At 44.1% G+C, this 18,996-nt stretch overlaps 1 protein-coding gene across 2 annotated transcripts in view; it reads right to left on the bottom strand.

Moving 5' to 3' along the window:
- CD244 (CD244 molecule) overlaps positions 1-18,996 on the bottom strand; it is a 32,754-nt gene that overhangs the window by 10,168 nt on the left and 3,590 nt on the right. For both annotated transcript variants that reach the window (XM_013996859.2, XM_001928325.4), the window contains exons 2-3: positions 2,726-3,064; positions 2,362-2,637 (exon numbers count right to left, since the gene is read on the bottom strand). In XM_013996859.2, coding sequence (XP_013852313.1) covers positions 2,362-2,637; positions 2,726-3,064 — 615 coding nt within the window. The remainder of the gene's footprint in view (positions 1-2,361; positions 2,638-2,725; positions 3,065-18,996) is intronic.

Genomic DNA, 18,996 nt, shown 5'->3' with positions numbered 1-18,996 from the left:
CTGCCCTGAGGTTGCAGGGATCACATCGTGGGTACATCACACTCGAATGAAGAGGACTCTGAGCCTTGAACTCCAAAGAGTTGCCCCGAACCTGGGGCCACGGACCTCCTTCACCACTCATGTGAAGCTCTCTCTAACCTGAAGCTTCTCTTTCAAAAAACAACAAAAATGTGACCAGGGATGTTCAGGCCACGGTAGTGAGCTTAAACATCAGGGCACACTCGCCCACTGGAGAAAGACCGAGATACCTGCGTTTTTAAGAAAATTTGCTCTTGTAATTTTTTTGTCTTAAATTGTCTGATGTCCCTTGTCTCCAAAAGGTTAGATAAATGGTGGTTGCTCAGGGATACGCACAATTAGGGCTGAGACCTGGTGACCATCAAACACACCTAAAGGTAGCTCCACTCCTCTACCCGGGTTATGATGACATTCCAAACCAGCAGGAAGTAGTTACAGAAGACAGAACAGTACCCATTGACACCCCTCAAGAATAAGGAGCGGGACAAAAAGCATTGGAGGGTTTTGTCACAGCAAAGCCCATTAACAAATCCTGGTAAGTAAAAATAGAACTGGGCAATAAAGTCTAGCCTTTTTTTTCCCCCTTTGTGCTTAGTCTAGTTTCACTTGCTCATCGGGGGCTGCATGCAGAGGTCTTGCCCCCAGCCCTTCAGACCAGAGTTTCTGGTACAAAACAGTATGATGGGTGAGCTGTGAGCAGGAACGCTGCACCCAGCGCTGCAGGCTGTGTGCAGAGACACTGTGCCCAGCACTTGGGCACCACACAGCTGTGACCAACCTGCAAGAGATCAGTAGCTTCCCTGCTGACTAGAACCCTATAGAGCAGCCACACTCCCAGCCTCTCAGCGGGGGAGCATGCTCTAGAGCATAAGCTTGCACCTCTCCGTTCTCTGATAAAAGAATAAAGCTTTTCTTTGCTTATGGAAAAAAAAAGAGGAGAGATGATGTTGTCTATACATGAGGGTTAATTATAGGATCTAATATAAGTAAAATATCTGGCACAGCAAATGTTACATCTATTCACTGTTTTGTTAACTCAACAAACATTTGTTGCACACCTACTATGTGCCAGGCAAGTCTTTCCACTTCATCTTCTGTTCCTCTTGCCTTCACTGCTCTTCTTCATTCAACTTCTATATGTAACTTTTGTGTCACCATGTAACCCAATATATAACCCAGCCAACATGGGGAGAAGGGAAATGAATTAAGTTCTAAGTGCTTGCTTACTAGGTTCTTTACAAACATTATCTCATTCAATCTTAATAGCAATCCTGTGAGGTACTTATTATTACCATTCCCATCTTATTTCTTTTCTTTTCTTTTTATGCTTTTTAGGGGCAGGTGCAGCATATGGAAGTTCCCAGGCTGGGAGCTGAATCAGAACTGCAGCTGTCGGCCTACACCACAGCCACAACAACGCAGGATCCTAGCCACATCTGTGACCTACACCACAGCTCACGGCAACATAGGATCCTTAACCTACTGACTAAGGCCAGGGATTGAACCTACATCATCATGGATACCTGTCCAGCTTGTTACCACTGAGCCACAATGAGAACTCCCATTCCCATTTTACCCAAAAGAAAAATTGAGGTTCAGAGAGGTTAATGAATCAGCCTGAGATCACAGAACAAGTGAATGATGAGGCTGTGGCTGACATGAACAAAAAGTCATTGTCCTTGTCACTCCATATTGCTTAAGCTTATTTGTTTCTTTTTTGCCCATGAGTATGTTGCCCCATTTGGTTATAAGTGCCTAGAGGAAGAAGACTGCAAGTTGTTTTTTCCTGTGATGCTCATGCTGATGGCACATTAAGTCTTTGTTTATCTAATAAAAAGTGGTGTAAACTCAGGGTAACTCTCAGGATGAGCATAAGCAAAAATCCCCAAGAATTCTTCTAGGTACCCCCAAGCTTATCTGATGATTCCATGACCCAGTTACTAAGTACAACATGGTCACATTTTGGGGAACTCTATGGCTTGGGAGAGTTATCACTCAGGAAGAGGAAGAAGGTCTCCATCAGTCTCTCAGAAGAAGAAGGTAATGACCAGCATCCATGGCAGGGCTGAGACTTACCAAACAACTAAGCCTTCCCCTTGTGAAGGAGAAACTCGCATCTGCCAGAAGGAGCTTCTTTATGGAAATAAAATTCTTCCCAGATCAAGACAGCCCTAGCTTTATAGAAACTGTGTGCCTAGAGGCCAGGACCTCCTGTGGGAAGAGCTGCAAAGCCCTGGAGGAGTTAGCCAAGGAATCTCATATCCAGGTCTTCCTTGTACATGAGCCTGATTGCGGGGGTCCCACATCTTCAGCCCCTGTTATAGCCCAAAGTGGTCCACTTACTCTGATAGGCCTTCAGACAGCCCTGGGTGAGGTGAAGGGTGTGGTTTGCCCAGCTGACAGGATTGCTGACGTTGCAGGTATATATGTGCAAGCCATTGTCATCAATCTGCTCCTCCAGCTTGGTAAGGTTCCTGGGTGTCTGTATCAGCTCACCCCCTTTGTACCAAGCATAGCTTATATTATCACCTCTGGAGACAGAGCAGGACAGAGTCACTTGGCATACCCCTCTGTCCAGTGTCTTCCACTGCTCCTGCAGGTGGGGCTTCTCAACATGATCTAGAAGAAGAGGTTCTGATCAGAAAGATGCTGGAAACACAAGCCCTACTGGAGTCAGAGGGCAGGGTGAGCTGACCTTGGGACTTACCAAATACAGAAACCTGGAACTCAAATTTCCAAATCTTCCCAGAGTCATTGGTGATCTCCAAGCAGTAGAGGCCGCTGTCCCATGGCTGAGCTGCCTTGATGAGAAGAGTTAAGTCCTCAGTTGTAAAAGTGAGCCTATCCTTGAGATGATTCAAAGTCAAATTTGAAGACTCCTCTAAGTAACTCGGAGCAGAACCATTCTTCCAAAGCAGTATCCGAAAAAAGCTTGAACTTGAGTGTGGCTGCATCTTCCATTTAACAGAGTATAATTTTGTCTGTATGCTGGGGGGCCGTAACCAGACAGAATCTCCTGAGATTCCAACCACATGTTCAGCAAAACCTAAGGATGAGCAGAAGGAGAACCCAGGATAGAGGTGGAAGGAAGGGTATCAGGCCTGAGACCTGTGGGCAGCTGGATGGGACTTCCCTTAAGCCAAGAGGACACAAATGCCTATGAGGAGCCCAGAGTCTACGAGAGCCTAAAAGTGTATCTCCCTTATCCGCCTCCCCTTGCCCCAAGCTCTGTGTCCCGTAGTCTGAATGGCCTACAAACCAGTAACAACAGCTAAAATCTCTTAGGTACTTATTATGGAACAGGCAAGTTTTAAACACTTTACATGTTTTGACTATTTCACTTTACAATGACCTTAAAAGAGTCTTATCCCCATTTTACAGGTAAGGAAACTGAGTTGGAAAGAACTTAAAAGAATTGGGCTAAATTACACAGTGAAAAAGAGGAGCTTAAAATCCAGTCCATTTGGCCTTAAAGCATGAATTCTTAATCACAAAGTTATAAATATCGTATATGATGTCACTTCCTCCCTGCAGTGCTGAGGTACTGGAAATTCTTAATGACCCGACCCAGTAAGACTGGGTCCAATCTGAACTCATGTCTCCCTCTTCTGACATCTCATAGAACTAGATTCCTAATCCTTTCTTGTAGCCCTTTGCACATAGGACTGTGGCCATTATACATTAATATCTGTCAATTTTTCAGTTACTAGAAAGTATCCATAAGGATTGCTCCCTAGAAAACAATTAGAAAGAGAAAAATAGAAGTTCCCAGGAGTTCCCTTCATGACGCAGTGGTCAACAAATCCGACTAGGAACCATGAGGTTGTGGGTTCGATCCCTGGCCTTGCTCAGTGGGTTAAGGATCTGGTGTTGCCGTGAGCTGTGATGTAGGTCACACACGTGGCTTGGATCCCACGTTGCTGTGGCTCTGGCGTAGGCCAGCAGCAGCAGCTCCGATTTGACGCCTAGCCTGGGAACCTCCATATACCGCAGGTGCGGCCCCAGAAAAGGCAAAAAGACAAAAAAAAAAAAAAATAGAATTTCCCATCGTGGCTCAAGGGAAACAAATCCAACTAGTATGCATGAAGATGCAGGTTCAGTTCCTGGCCTCACTCAGTGGGTCGGGAATCTGGTGCTGCTATGAGCTGTGGTGTAGGTTGCAAACGTGGCTCAGATCCCCAGTTGCTGTGGGTATGGCATAGGCTGGCAGCTGTAGCTCTGTATTGACCCCTAGCCTGGAACTTCCATATGCCGCAGGTGTGGCCCTAAAAATTAAAAAAAGAAGAAAGAGAAAAATAAAATAATACTACCAAGGCATATCCCAGCACATCCCTCTCTAAGGACCAAGATGGAAATTAATGACCATGGGGTTGTGAAATCAAGCTGCTTGTCATTACCTACGCTAGAGCACCCCAGGGCACCCATGAGAAAGTGGAAATTCCTGTGGCCATTTTTTGGAAGGAAAGCTAAGTGGCATGGCCCAGTAGATAAAGGAAATAAAAAAGTCTTGTCTGGGTGGGTTGAAAAGGGTTAGAGGAGCTCCCATCATGGCTCAGTGGTTAACGAATCCGACTAGGAACCATGAGGCTGCAGGTTTGGTCCCTGGCCTTGCTCAGTGGGTTAAGGATCTGGTGTTGCCGTGAGCTGTGGTGTAGGTTGCAGACATGGCTCGGATCCTGCGTTGCTGTGGCTCTGGCGTAGGCTGGCGGCTATGGTTCTGATTGGACCCCTAGCCTGGGAACTTCCAAATGCCGAGGGAGCGGCCCCAAGCAATGGCAAAAAAAAATACAAAAAAAGACAAAAAAAAAAAAGGGTTAAAGAATTTGGAGGATGAATAGAGAAAATGGAGATAGTTATACAAACAGATCTATTAAAATGGAGACACTGAGAGGAAAGTGATAGAGAAAAGGGGGTTTTTAGATGTCTTCATGCATTACAAATGCTCTCACTTCTAACCATACCTTCATTCCAGCATTTTCTCAAGGGATTAAGTAAATAATTAAAGGACTTGTAATTACTACTTGTTAATACAATATGTTTCTCTGATCTGACACTCCTAGGAGTAAAACACATGCGAGTCCTACTCCTATTTCCATGGCCTGAACTGGCTCTGCCCATGACCAAACCAAAAGCAGAGACTGTGCTGTACATTTTTGTAACTTTGTCTCTTGTATCTTAGCACTGTATATGAGAACAGGCCACTGTACAAGCATCACCTAAAGATCTCAAGAGCAAGACTGAAGAGAGAAATAATTACTAAACCTACAAAAAGGACATATACTGTCACCATCAATTATTCAGTCTTTACAGAGTTCCCACTGTAATCAGGGTCCTGAAAAGGCAGGACATCTTCATGTATAAGACATGGTTCCTTCATGTCACAACAGAAGAAAGGGTGGGGGAAAAAACTGTAACTGCAATGTATACATCTAAGGATAACCTGACCCCCTTGCTGTACAGTGGGAAAATAAAAAAAAAAAAAAAAAAAGACATGGTTCCTGACTCCAGAGAACTTGGGATCTGGAAATAGAATATGCTTTCACCCCACAGCATACATTTAAAAGTTGATGTAAATAATCATCTAAGGAATGCTGCATTTTGTATATTTGATAAAGAACTTACATCCAGGGAGTTCCCATCGTGGTGCAGTGGTTAACGAATCCGACTAGGAACCAGAGGATGCGGGTTCGATCCCTGGCCTTGCTCAGTGTGTTAAGGATCCGGCGCTGCCGTGACCTGTGGTGTAGCTCAAAGACGTGGCTCAGATCCTCTGTTGCTGTGGCTATGGCGTAGGCCAGCGGCTACAGCTCTGATTTGACCCCTAGCCTGGGAACCTCCATATGCCACAGGAAGCAGCTCTAGAAAAGGCAAAAAGACAAAAAAAAAAAAAAAAAAAAAAAAAAAGACTCATAACCAGAACACAGCCATGCCTAGGAGATACTGCAGGTTCCAGACCACCACAATAAAGCAAATACTGCAATAAACACAAATATTTTGGTTTCTCAGTGCATATAAAAATTAGGTTTTGGAGTTCCCGTCGTGGCACAGTGGTTAGCGAATCCAACTAGGAACCATGAGGTTGTGGGTTCAATCCCTGCCCTTGTTCAGTGGGTTAACAATCCAGCGTTGCCGTGAGCTGTGGTGTAGGTTGCAGACGCGGCTCGGATCCCGAGTTGCTGTGGCTCTGGCGTAGGCCGGAGGCTACAGCTCCGATTCGACCCCTAGCCTGGGAACCTCCATGTGCCGCGGGAGCGGCCTTAGAAATAGCAAAAAGACAAAAAAAAAAAAAAATTAGGTTTACACCATACTGCAGTCTATTGGACGTACAATAGCATCATGTCTTAAAAAATAATGTATTTGCATTATTTAAAAATACTTTATTCCTAAAACAAGGTAACCATCATCTGTGCCTTCAGCCATTTTGCTGGTAGAGGGTCTTGCCTCTATTTTGGTGGATGCTGACTGGTCAAGGTGGTAGTTGCTGAAGGCTTCGGTGGCTGTGGCAATTTCTTAAAATAAGACAAAAATGAAGTTTGCCACCTTGATTGACTTTTCCTTTAGCAAACAATTTCCCTGTAGCAGGCAATGCTGTTTAATGACAGTTTAACCAATGTAGAACTCCTTCAAAAATTGGAGTCAACCCTCTCAAACCCTGCTGCTGCTTTAACAACTAAGTTTATATAATATTCTGAAAGCTTTATTGTCATTTTAACAATTTATTAAGTTCATCATCTTATATGGGCACACTTTATGGTGTTCCAAAACAGTTACAATAGTGACATCAAAGATCACTAATCTTGCAGACTCTTGCCTTTGGAATGAACTAGCAGTGAGATCCTGCTGTGTAGCACTGGGAACTATGTCTAGTCACTTATGATGGAGCATGAGAATGTGAGAAAAAAGAATGTATACATGTTATGTGTACTGGGCCATCATGCTGTACAGTAGAAAATTGACAGAACACTGTAAACTAGCTATAATGGAAAAAAAATAAAAATCATGCAAACTAAAGATCACTGATCACAGATTATCATAACAAATATAATAATAATGGAAAGTTTTGAAATGTTAAGAGAATTACCAAAATGTGACAAAGAGACAAAAAGTAAGCAAGTGCTATTGGAAAAAATAATAATAAGGTGTTCATAGGTTTGCTAGACATAAGGTTGCCACAACCTTCAATTTGTATAAAATTCTTTTTTTGTTTGTTTGTTTTTTAGGGCTGCACCCAAGGCATACAGAGTTTTCCAGGCTGGGAGTATAATTGGAGCTACAGCTGCCAGCCTATGCCACAGCCACAGCAACGCAGGATCTGAGCCGCGTCTGCAAACTACACCACAGCCCATAGCAATGCCAGATCCTTAACCCACTGAACAATGCCAGGGATCGAACCCACCACCTCATGGTTCCTTGTCAGATTCATGTCGACTGTGCCACAGTGAGAAATCCAAAACTCGTTCCATATGCCCCAGTTGCAGCCATAATAAGAAAAAAAAAAATGCCTATAGCCTGAAATACACAGGATAGCCTATTCTCAAGGCTCTGACCTTTAAAGGCGTAACACTTTTTAATTCACATAGAGATAAAAAGTTGCAGAACAAAGAATAGCATTTGTCTTGTTGGAGGCTCAAGGAACATTGTGACCTGACCTATGGGGACAGCTGAAAGAACAAAGAATTTCAACACCAGGAAATTTGCAACAACAAACCACACAGTCACTCCTTTTAGTATAAAAAAAGCCTGAATTCTAACTCGGGTAAGCTAGTTCTTCGGGACCACCATCTTCTTGGTCTGCTGGCTTTCTGAATAAAATTTTTATTCTTCGCCCCTACATCTCAAAATTTATTGGCCCGTCAATGTTGAGAAGTATAAGCTTGGACTTGGTAACATCAGCATCCCTGCCCCGGTCATGACAAACAAAAATGTTTTTAGACATTTCCAAATGTCCACTGTGGGGGGCGGGGGCGGCAAAATTGCCCCTAGTTGAGAATCACTGCTTTAGGTATTGGAATAGAGGGGGGGTGAGAAAAAAAGATAAGGTCCTGTCACGAGACATGTTTTTACAATCTTGTCTTAGCCTCTTTGCTTCTATTTTCTATGCTGAAAACTCCATCTTTTCCTGCTTTACTTTACCCCATCTTCCTGCTTGAAAAACAGTCACAGTGCTGGTAAATGACTTACGCTTAAGAACAAAGACCTAAAGGCATAAGTTATTCATAGGGTCAGCTGAATGAGGACATAATACATTGGTCTAGACACACCGGACCTGTGCAGATAGGCACGCCGTTTGCACAGGCACGATATGTCCTCTAAAGAGTAAGAGGAAAAAATGCTCAACATCCCTGATTATAAGAGAAATGCAAATCAAAACTACCATGAGATACCACCTCACACCAGTCAGAATGGCCATCATTAATAAATCCACAAATAACAAGTGCTGGAGGGGCTGTGGAGAAAAGGGAACCCTCCTGCACTGCTGGTGGGAATGTAAACTGGTACAGCCACTATGGAGAACAGTTTGGAGATACCTTAGAAATCTATACATAGAACTTCCATATGACCCCACAATCCCACTCTTGGGCATCTATCCGGACAAAACTCTACTTAAAAGAGACACGGGCACCCGCATGTTCATTGCAGTACTATTCACAATAGCCAGGACATGGAAACAACCCAAATGTCCATCGACCGATGATTGGATTAGGAAGAAGTGGTATATATACACAATGGAATACTACTCAGCCATAAAAAAGAATGACATAATGCCATTTGCAGCAACATGGATGGAACTAGAGAATCGCATACTGAGTGAAATGAGCCAGAAAGACAAAGACAAATACCATATGATATCACTTATAACTGGAATCTAAGATCCAGCACAAATGAACATCTCCTCAGAAAAGAAAATCATGGACTTGGAGAAGAGACTTGTGGCTGCCTGATGGGAGGGGGAGGGAGTGGGAGGGATCGGGAGCTTGGGCTTATCAGACACAACCTAGAATAGATTTACAAGGAGATCCTGCTGAATAGCATTGAGAACTATGTCTAGATATTCATGTTGCAACAGAAGGAAGGGTGGGGGAAAAAATGTAATTGTAATGTATACATGTAAGGATAACCTGACCCCCTTGCTATACAGTGGGAAAATTAAAAAAAATATTAAAAAAAAAAAGAATAAGAGGAAGATGAACCTCATGGCCCCAAAGGGTTTATGAGGGGTCGTTAGCAGGATATGCATCAGCAAGGAGAACCGAGGTGCAAACCTAGGCACACTGGGTTGCTGCAAATAGGCACGCTGCCTGCAGAAGCACAATGGTGATTCTCCAGATGCTATGCATAGATAGCTGATGCCAAGCTTCCTCAATGCTAATGATTGTTAAATGCCTAAAGGTCAGAATAAAAGCTTAATCAGCAACCAGCTATGTGACTTTTAAAATAACTTAAAAAAAAACCTATATCCTGCACCTACAACTCCCTCCTCACTTGGCATAATCCTCAAGAGCACAATAAAAGCAGTGTGGTTTCTTGAGGCAGCGCTCTTGGTCCCTGAGACCTTGAGTCCCCCAGTTCCCACCTTTAATTAAGATAAATGTCTCTGTGTCTTGTTTTATGTTAACTTTTTCCTGAGCTGAGCTGGTCTTGGTAAGGTCCCTGCCTTTATTTTGCTTTATTTTTTTTAATTTTTAATTAAAGTATAGTTGATTTACAATGTTCCCCTCAATTTTGGCTATACAGCAAAGTGACCTAGCCACCCATATGGTCTCTACCTTTATGACACTTACATTCCAGTTGGGGAGCACATCACAAATAAGTGAAAACTAAAATAAGATTCTTTCAGAGAGGCAGAGGTGCCATGAAAAAAAAGGGGATTTTGCTTGTTTGTTTTGCTTTTAGGGGCCCCAACTATGACATCTGGATGTTCCCAGGCTAGGGGTCATATCAGCCTATGCCACAGCCACAGCAATGAGGGATCTGAGCCTCATCTGTGATCTACACCACAGCTCATGGCAACACCGGATCCTTAACCTACTAAAAGAGGCCAGGGTTTGAACCCACAACCTCACAGATACTAGCTGGGTTCATAACCCAGTGAGCCACAACGGGAACTCCCAAAAAAGTTTTAAAAGGTTGATAGGGAGTTCCCACTGTGGCACAGTGGATCTGGATCTTGCGTTACCTCAGCTGTGGCATAGGTCACAGAAGTGGCTCAGATTAGATCCCTGGCCCAGGAACTTCCAAATGCCTTGGGCATGGCCAAAAAAAAGGTAACATAACAGAGTGGTAAATTCATGTCCAGGGACGGCCTCTCTAAGGAGATGATATTTGCACGAATGGAAGATATGAAAGATCCAGCCGGGGGAAAGAGCTACCAAAAAAAAAAAAAAAAAAAAAAAACTTTCCAGGTAGAGGGAACAGCAATTTCAAAGGTCCTCTGGGGACAGGAATCAAGCAGATGGCGCAGACCTTAGGCAGAATATTATAGATAGAAGAACTAAGAGAGGAGTTCCCATTGTGGCGCAGTGGAAACGAATCCAACTAGGAACCATGAGGTTGCAGGTTTGATCCCTGGCCTTGCTCAGTGAGTTAAGGATCCGGCGTTGCCGTGACCTGTGGTGTAGGTTGCAGATGCGGCTCGGATCTGACGTTGCTGTGGCTGTGGCATAGGCTGGCAGATACAGCTCTGATTCGACCCCTAGCCTGGGAACTTCCACATGCCTCGGGTACGGCCTTCAAAAGACAATAAGACAAAAAAAAGAAGAAGAACAAAGAGAGATGGTCTTAATGGTTGGCAGCATTTGGAAAGAAATACATACATCTCAAAAGTCGTCATTTCCAAGACAGATAAAGACTATTCCACAGGAGGCAACTCCAAGAGCATTAAGAAAAATCCAAGTCTAAGGGCTTTAGGATGGGTGCCAGAAGTGCTTACAAAAACCAAACCAAAATCTATAGAGCAGAATCAGGATTATTTTTTTTTTATGGCCACACCTGCAGCATACAGGAGGTTCCCAGGCTAGGGCTTGAATCGGAGCTATAGCCCCACCAGCCTACACCACAGACACAGCAACGTCAGATCCAAGCATTTCTGCAACTTACCCCACAGCTCACAGCAATGCTGGATATTTAACCCACTGAGCGAGGCCGGGGATCGAAACTGCGTCCTCGTGGATACCAGACAGATTCTTTTCTGCCGAGCCACGATGGGGACTCCGGGAAGGTCAGGATTTTAAATAAGGAATGAAAGCCAAATCATAAGAAGAGAACAGGACCAAAACAGAAGCATTTAAGGATAATATGGGAGCTATGAACGGCCGAGGATGCCGGTACATGCACAGGTGCATTTTACTGGCTCAAAGGCAGGGACAAAGTTCAGCTAAAATACCAATAAAGCTTTCCAGGTTACTCAGAGTTGGCATCTGCTATAAATGGTTATTGGTCACATCATATCTGTAAGTATATATTTGTAATATCATTCATATTTTAAAGAATGGGAGTATTAAGGGCACTGGACAAAGACATAAAAGAAAAGTTATAATCCCTGTTTTACTGTTCATACAGCGCATATGGTTGAGAAAGATAAACCCCAAACAGCCAACTGTGGCACAGAGGCTTAAGGATCTGGCATTGCTGCAGCTATGGCATAGGTTGCAGCCGTGGCTTGGATTGGACCCCTAGCTGGGGAACTTCTATACACTGGAGGGACAGCCAAAAAAAGAAGAAGAAAGAGGGAGTTCCCGTCGTAGCACAGCAGAAACGAATCCGACTAGGAACCATGAGTTTGTGGGTTGGATCCCTGGCCTTGCTCAGTGGGTTAAGGATCTGGCGTTGCCATGAGCTGGTATAGGTTGCAGATGCAGCTCGGATCTGGTGTTGCTGTGGCTGTGTCGTAGGCTGGTGGCTGTAGCTCCAATTAGACCCCTAGCCTGGGAACCTCCATATGCCACAAGCACGGCCCTAAAAAGACAAAAAGACAAAAATATATATATATGTGTGTATAATTTTCATCTTTAATAAAATTGAGAGATGGAACAAATATTAAAGGGTGCCTAAAATATAAATGTAGAGTGTCATGAAGAATTATAAAGTAAACTCCTGTATAACTATAACCAGGTCAAAACATAGATCCTTCATTCTGGTTCCCCACCATGACAAAATTGAGTACAGAGCACATAGGAAATGATTAAGTTATTGACTAGACTATTAAATACTTAAGGAATCAAGAGTGTGATCTATAGTCCTGATGCGACACTGCCTTTGTGGTCATTTTTTAAATTATACTATTATATTTTATTTTATTTTCTTGTAGATTCTATTAGTTTATACACTTAAGAAGGTTTGTTTCCAAGTGAAAGGAGCTAGGAAAGAAGCTACCAAAGGAAGAACACTAAGTGTTATTTTGGTTTGTTGGTTTTGTTTTTGTGAGATAATAGAATATATATATATATTTGTATTTATATATTTATGTATTAGCTTCTCCCTCCAGTTCCTGTAACAGAGTTCTAAAACCCTAAATTTCCCAGTGATAAAAGCATCCATCTCTTATTTCAGTATTTAGTCTTTGACCCTCATTCCTGGCACAGAGCTTCTAAAACCCTTGTAAACTCCTAAGTAATAAGAGCACCAGGAGTATCTTTTAGTCTATGAAGATGACTTCAGGTGGAGTTCCCATCGTGACTCAGCGGAAACAAATCTGACTAGCATCTGTGAGGATGCAGGTTTGATCCCTAGCCTCGCTCAGTGGGTTAAGGATCCAATGTTGCCGTGAGCTATGGTGTAGTTCACAGACATGGCTCGGATCCCACGTTGCCATTGCGTAAGCCCGGCAGCTGTAGCTCCGATTCAACCCCTAGCCTGGGAACCTCCATATGCCACGGGTGCAGCCATAAAAAGACCAAAAAAAAAAAAAATTTGACTCTAGGTGGACTCCTGTGTCAGGGGCTGGTCACACAAAAGACCAAGCCATGATTAAAAGCTTGGAATTTCCAGCCCCACCTCCCATCATTCAGAAAACGGAGAGAGGCTGGAAATGGAGTTAATAGTTAATAACTGATCACACCTATGTGAAGAAGCCCCCATAAAATTCCAACAGCACCAGTTAGGGGAGCTTCTGGGTAGATGAACCCCAGCTCCAAGGGAACAGACGCTCCCTTCCAGACCTCACCCCATGTCTCTCTTCATTTGGCTGTTCGTCTGTATCCTTTACCATATCCTTTAATAAACTGGTAAATCTAAGTGTTCCCTGAGTTCTGTGAGCCGCTCTAGCAAATTAATTGAAAGAGAGGAGAGGGTCACTGGAATCTCTGACCTTCAACCTAGTCTTGAGACCAGCGTCTGAAGTGGCAGGGCAGGCAATCTTGTGGGAATGGACCCTTAACCTGTGGAATCTAACTCTATCTCCAAGCAGGTGGTGTCAGAATTGAGTCAAATCATAAGACACCCAGCTGGTGTCACAGAAAATTGCTTGGTGTGAGGGGAAGAAAAACCAAAAAAAAAAAAAAAAAAAAAAAAACCACATTTGGTGACCAAAGATGTCAAAAATGTAGTGTTTTGTGTGGGAAGTAAAAGACATACAGGAGGAAAGACACGGGGGTGGGGGGTGGGGAAACTGGGCAGTACACCAATACAGTTTTTTAAATGGGAGGATAATAAACTCAGTGGAAAGCCAGCAGAAAAGGAGCAGATGAAGAAAGATCAGAGATATCGTCGTGGAACAGGCAGGTCCAGGATGATCTCCCAGATGAAGCAGGGATGTCGAGAGCATACACAGAAGGATGACCAAGGAAAGGCAGAAGAGCTCCTTAACATGGAGCAGGGGTGAATGTGGTCCTTTATGGGAGCAGATGAGGCTAGCTGGCATCAAGAAATTGTTGGTACACTTAGGAGAATCCCTAATGGGGGTCTCTGTGTCTTTGGAGGAGGAAAGTATAGGCTGATAGAAGCTGTAATGATGGAACAGAATCTTGAAGAGATGGTAAAGGTTTGGAATCACCCCCTTGGGAGAATGGAAGAAGTTGTGGATCAGACACAAGGATTCCCAGGACACTGCTTCCCAGCTGAAACTGAAGACTCTCGATCTGTAGTTTCTCTTTGTTATAGAGTTTTCTTCAGCAGCCCTCCACAGCCCAGTGTGGGGAAAAGGAAGATATTCAGAGTAAGGCAGAGACGGGGGTGGGGGTGAGGCTGGAGGTGGGGGGTAGGGGTGGGGCTACCACAGAAAGATGACTGGGCCAGGTAATATGTACTGTGTGCAGTGGCTGATCCAGAAAGACTTCCGTCCCTGTCCCAGAGAGCACATATGCCAAATGGAGAGACAGGAAATCCCAGCGTGAAAAGATGATTTCAACACAAGTTCTCACATATTAGTGAGAGGCAGAGGAGGCCCCCAGCAAGTGGTGAGTTATTCAGAGGGTGAGAGGCCGCAGCAGATTCCGGTGGCCAGAGGAGGCCGCAGGGCTGCTGCCACTGCTGTTGCTACTGCTCGGCAGCTTTGGGGCCCCTTTCCTGTGGTTAAGAAAGGATGGGGTGAAACAGTAACTCTGCAGAGGGAGGTTAGAGGTCAAGTGATCTCAGGAAGAAGCGCCAACACAGAGGACGTCCAAGGAGACCGTCAGACCCAGCCGTGAGTCCTGCTCAGCCCAGAGCCTGAGTGCCAGAGCTGCAGCCTCCAAAGTCATGCAGTGTCCAGAGTCTGTTCAGCTCCCTTTGACTGAGAGCACACACTGCTGGTCAGAGGAAGGGTGAGGTGGGAGGAAGGATGAAGCCAGAGCACCAAGGAGAGGGGGCAGAGGAGAGGAAAGTAAGTATAACTTTCAAAAAAATGTAACTTCCTCTAGCCAACAAAAGGAGTTGTTTTCTCAACTCAGGGTTATGCCACCAAACTTTGGATGAAGGCAACAGTGGGGTACTGAGAGGATAAAACTCAGGGAGATCCCAAAAGTGCTGGGGCAGAGGCAGACCTAGTCAAGGCAAAATCACAAAGTAAATAAAATACCCTCTAGGATCCACGTCCCACTTCATCACCTCTCTTCTTCTTGACTATCCCGACACTTGGAGGCTTCCTACCGACCTTACTGACTCCTCTTCTCAGACAATACAACTTCCTTACCTCTGTCAAACTTAACTAGCCTACATCCCACTCTTTGTATCAGGTAACTGAATCATCCCGTTTATAACACTGTCTTCCTCCAAGATAACAAGTGCCTTTGCTTTTCATGTTTCCCCGTCCAAACCTATGTTTTCCCTACTTCTGTTTAGGCTGTTCCCTCTGCTTAGCTTGCCCTTCTACCTTATCCCTCTCTCCTGAACTGTCATTTATTATTCAAGGCCACTTCCCCAGTACTCCTACTTAGAAGGAATCTCCATCTTCTTATCACCCTTTGTGCCTGTCACTTTGCATTTTCTGTCCTCCTTGAGGATCTTGTACAGACCTATTTTCCTCTAACTGTCTGAAAGATTCTTTTTTTTTTTTTTTTTGTCTTTTTGCCATTTCTTGGGCCGCTCCCACCACATATGGAGGTTCCCAGGCTAGGGGTCAAATCGGAGCTGTAGCCACTGGCCTACACCAGAGCCACAGCAACATGGGATCCGAGCCGCGTCTGCGACCTACACCACAGCTCACGGCAACGCCGGATCATCAACCCACTGAGCAAGGGCAGGGATCGAACCCGCAACCTCACGGTTCCTAGTCAGATCGTTAACCACTGTGCCACGACAGGAACTCCTGAAAGATTCTTAAGGATGGAGTCAATGTCTGTGTCATCTTTGTTTCCTCCACAAAACCTTGCATAGTGCCTAGAACATAGTCAAGTTTTAACAAAGTGTCCAGCTGACCAATTCATTAATTGAATTCAGCACCCAGAAATGACTCTCATGTAGGGATTTCATGCAGAATACAAAGGAAGCCACAGAGATGTGGTTCCCTTGGTTTTGACTTTCACCTTACATGCTCAACACCCCTATGCTTTCATTTCCTATTGCAGGCCCTCAGAACACAAAGCCAGTGGCCCTGAAGCCACTTGGAACTCTCACGCACTACTTGGTTCAACCACATGGGAAAATAGTTTGGCAACATCTGCTAGGGGTATAATACATACCCAGTTAGTCTACTCCAGAGATAAACACCCAACAGACATGCGTGAACAAAAAGGCTCTTAGCAGCGTTGCTGTAATAGGAAAAAAACCTTGGAAACAACCCAAATTTTCATCAATAGTAGAATAGATGAATAAACTACTCCATTGTCATACAATGAAGTCGTATACTGCCATGAAAATGACCAGCTACCAGAGATGAGAGATAAATCTCATCAGATGTTGAGCAGAGAAGCCAAATACAAGGGTACATGCGGGATCCAAGCCGCGTCTGCTACCTACACCACAGCTCACGGCAATGCCAGATCCTTAACCCACTGAGCAAGGCCAGGGATTGAATCCAAGTCTTTGCTAATCAGGACTGGATGCTAGTCAGGTTTGCTAACCACTGAGCAATGACAGAAACTCCAAGGGTACATGTCCTATTATTTCATTTATATACAGGCAAAATTAACCTATGATGTTAGAAATTAGAAGGGTGATTACATTTATGGAGGAGAGAGGAGGTAACGAAAGGTAACAAAAGGATAGATACAGGGTGTATTCAGTTAATAATTCACTGAAATGTAAGTATATGATTTTCTTTTCTTTTTCTTTTCTTTTTTTTTTTCTTTCTTTTGTCTTTTTAGGGCCAAACTCGCGGCATATGGAGTTTCCCAGACTAGGGGTCCAACTGGAGCTGTAGCTGCTGGCCTATACCACGGCCCCAGCAGTGCCAGATCTGAGCCTCATCTGCTACCTACACCACAGGTCACAGCAACACCTGATCCTTAACCGACTGAAAGAGGCCAGGGATCAAACCTGTGTCCTCATGGACACTAGTCAGATTCCTTTCTGCTGAGCCACAACGGGAACTCCCACGTTTGTGATTTTCTGCACTCTTGTATACACATGTCACACCTTAAGGAAAAAGGTTTGTTCACGGAGACAATGGTCTGGCTATCTCTGGAGGGATTCCCATGGAACTTGTTCCCCCCAGGGGTGTCGTGACCCCAGTTCTCTGAGTCCTGATCTCTTTCCTGTGGCCAGCTACTTCACTATTCACACTTTGTTTGAGAAGAAGTACAACGAGTAAAATATGGGTAAAAATGAGTTCTGCCTCCTTAGAACTTGCCTGGATTCCAGCCAGACTGGTTGCGATCAGAGACCCCTTTCTGAGAAGTGAAAGTTTTCAATACAACCTATATGAATAGCAGGCAGCCTTCAGAGTTCATCTGTGAGGTACTGCCCCATCCCTTTTTTTTTCCCCCAGTACATCTCCCTCCAGACCTTGCATCCCCTGGGGATTCACAGTCTCCTTTGGAACGTTTGGAGTTTCCTCAGAATGCATAACAAAAACCTGAATTGAGGGGCCAAAATGAACTCTAGGACTCAGACCCACTCTTTTTTTTTTTTTTTTTTTTTTGCTTTTTAGGGTTGCACCTGAAGCATATGGAGGTTCCCAGGATAGGGCTCAAATAGGAGCTACAGCTGACAGCCTACACCACAGCCACAGCAATGCCAGATCCGAGCAGCATCTAAGAACTACACCACAGCTCACAGAAATTTGGAATCCTCAACCCACTGAGCAAGGCCAGGGATCGAACCTGCAACCCGATGGTTACTGATTGGATTGGTTTCCACTTCACCACAATGGTAACTTCAACCGAGGCCCACACTTATGGGCAACGATTTCAAGGTCCCTGGTCTCTGACATACCTGATCCCTAAATCACTCCAATCTTCCCCTAAGATGCCTGAAAATAATCCATTTACTCACTCAGTTAGCATGTTTTGAGCACGTACTGTGTTGGGCACTTTGTTATGCATTAATCATGGCTGTAATTGTACATCAATTCATGTAATTGGTGTAGGCTCCATGAACAAAGAGGCTGTGCAATTATTCACTACATAATCCTCAGTACTTAGTCCAGTGTCTGGTACAGAGCTGCTCAAAACATATCCAAGGAAGGGATGGAAATAGAGAGGTGGATGCTATTGTGAAAACAGACCATTTTGCAATACGAGGTAATCCTGTGATTAAATGTCTTGAATACATGTTCCTTTAAGCTAAAACTATTGAAGTCTCCTTAAGATTCTGGTTATGACAAACCCTCAGAAAAGGGTCACACATTAAAATTTTATCATCTTATCTCAAGATTCTCTAACCCATTTTTTATTCAATTAAGTCAACAAAAGATTACTGAAGAGTTTCCCCTTTTCCCTCTGACTACGAAACTAAGTGAAGTATTTGTGCTGGCTCCAAGGAGCTGAATAACATGAATTTTTGTTTTGGAGGACTTGTTTAACTCAACATTTCCCTAAGCACCTAATATATCTCATCTAATCCTCACACATCCCCTATGAGGCAGGCTCCACAGTTAACTTCATTTTATGGATGAAAAATTGTGAAACAAAAGCTTAGTTTACTTTCTCAAGGTGACAGAGGTAGTTAGTACATGCTTTAAAATTTAAAACATCTTTTTCCCAATGAAACTTTCCAGTAGACAGATAAACTCACTTTATTCCATGGATTATTTAAAGTATTCAATCATTCCTTCATGCCATGCATATGTATTGATGGTTTACTTGTGCCAGATACTGTTCAAGATGCTAAAGATACAGGAGTTCCCATCATGGCGCAGCAGAAATGAACCTGACTAGGAACCATGAGGTTGCTCTGTAACCCACTCAGTGGGTTACAGATCCGGCATTGCTGTGAGCTGTGGTGTGTGTCGCAAACGCTGTTCGGATCTGGCGTTGCTGTGCCTCTGGCGTAGGCTGGCGGCTACAGCTCTGGTTAGACCTCTAGCCTGGGACTCCATATGCCACGGGTGTGGCCCTAAAAAGGCGAAAAAAAAAAGATGCTAAAGATACAGCAGTGAGCAACACAAACTAAAGCCCTGGCCTC

The sequence above is a fragment of the Sus scrofa genome, chromosome 4, assembly GCF_000003025.6.
Source record: "Sus scrofa isolate TJ Tabasco breed Duroc chromosome 4, Sscrofa11.1, whole genome shotgun sequence".
NCBI classification, from domain to species: domain Eukaryota; kingdom Metazoa; phylum Chordata; class Mammalia; order Artiodactyla; family Suidae; genus Sus; species Sus scrofa.
Note: the sequence above shows the minus strand (reverse complement) of the source record. Positions and strands in the feature narration are given on the sequence as shown.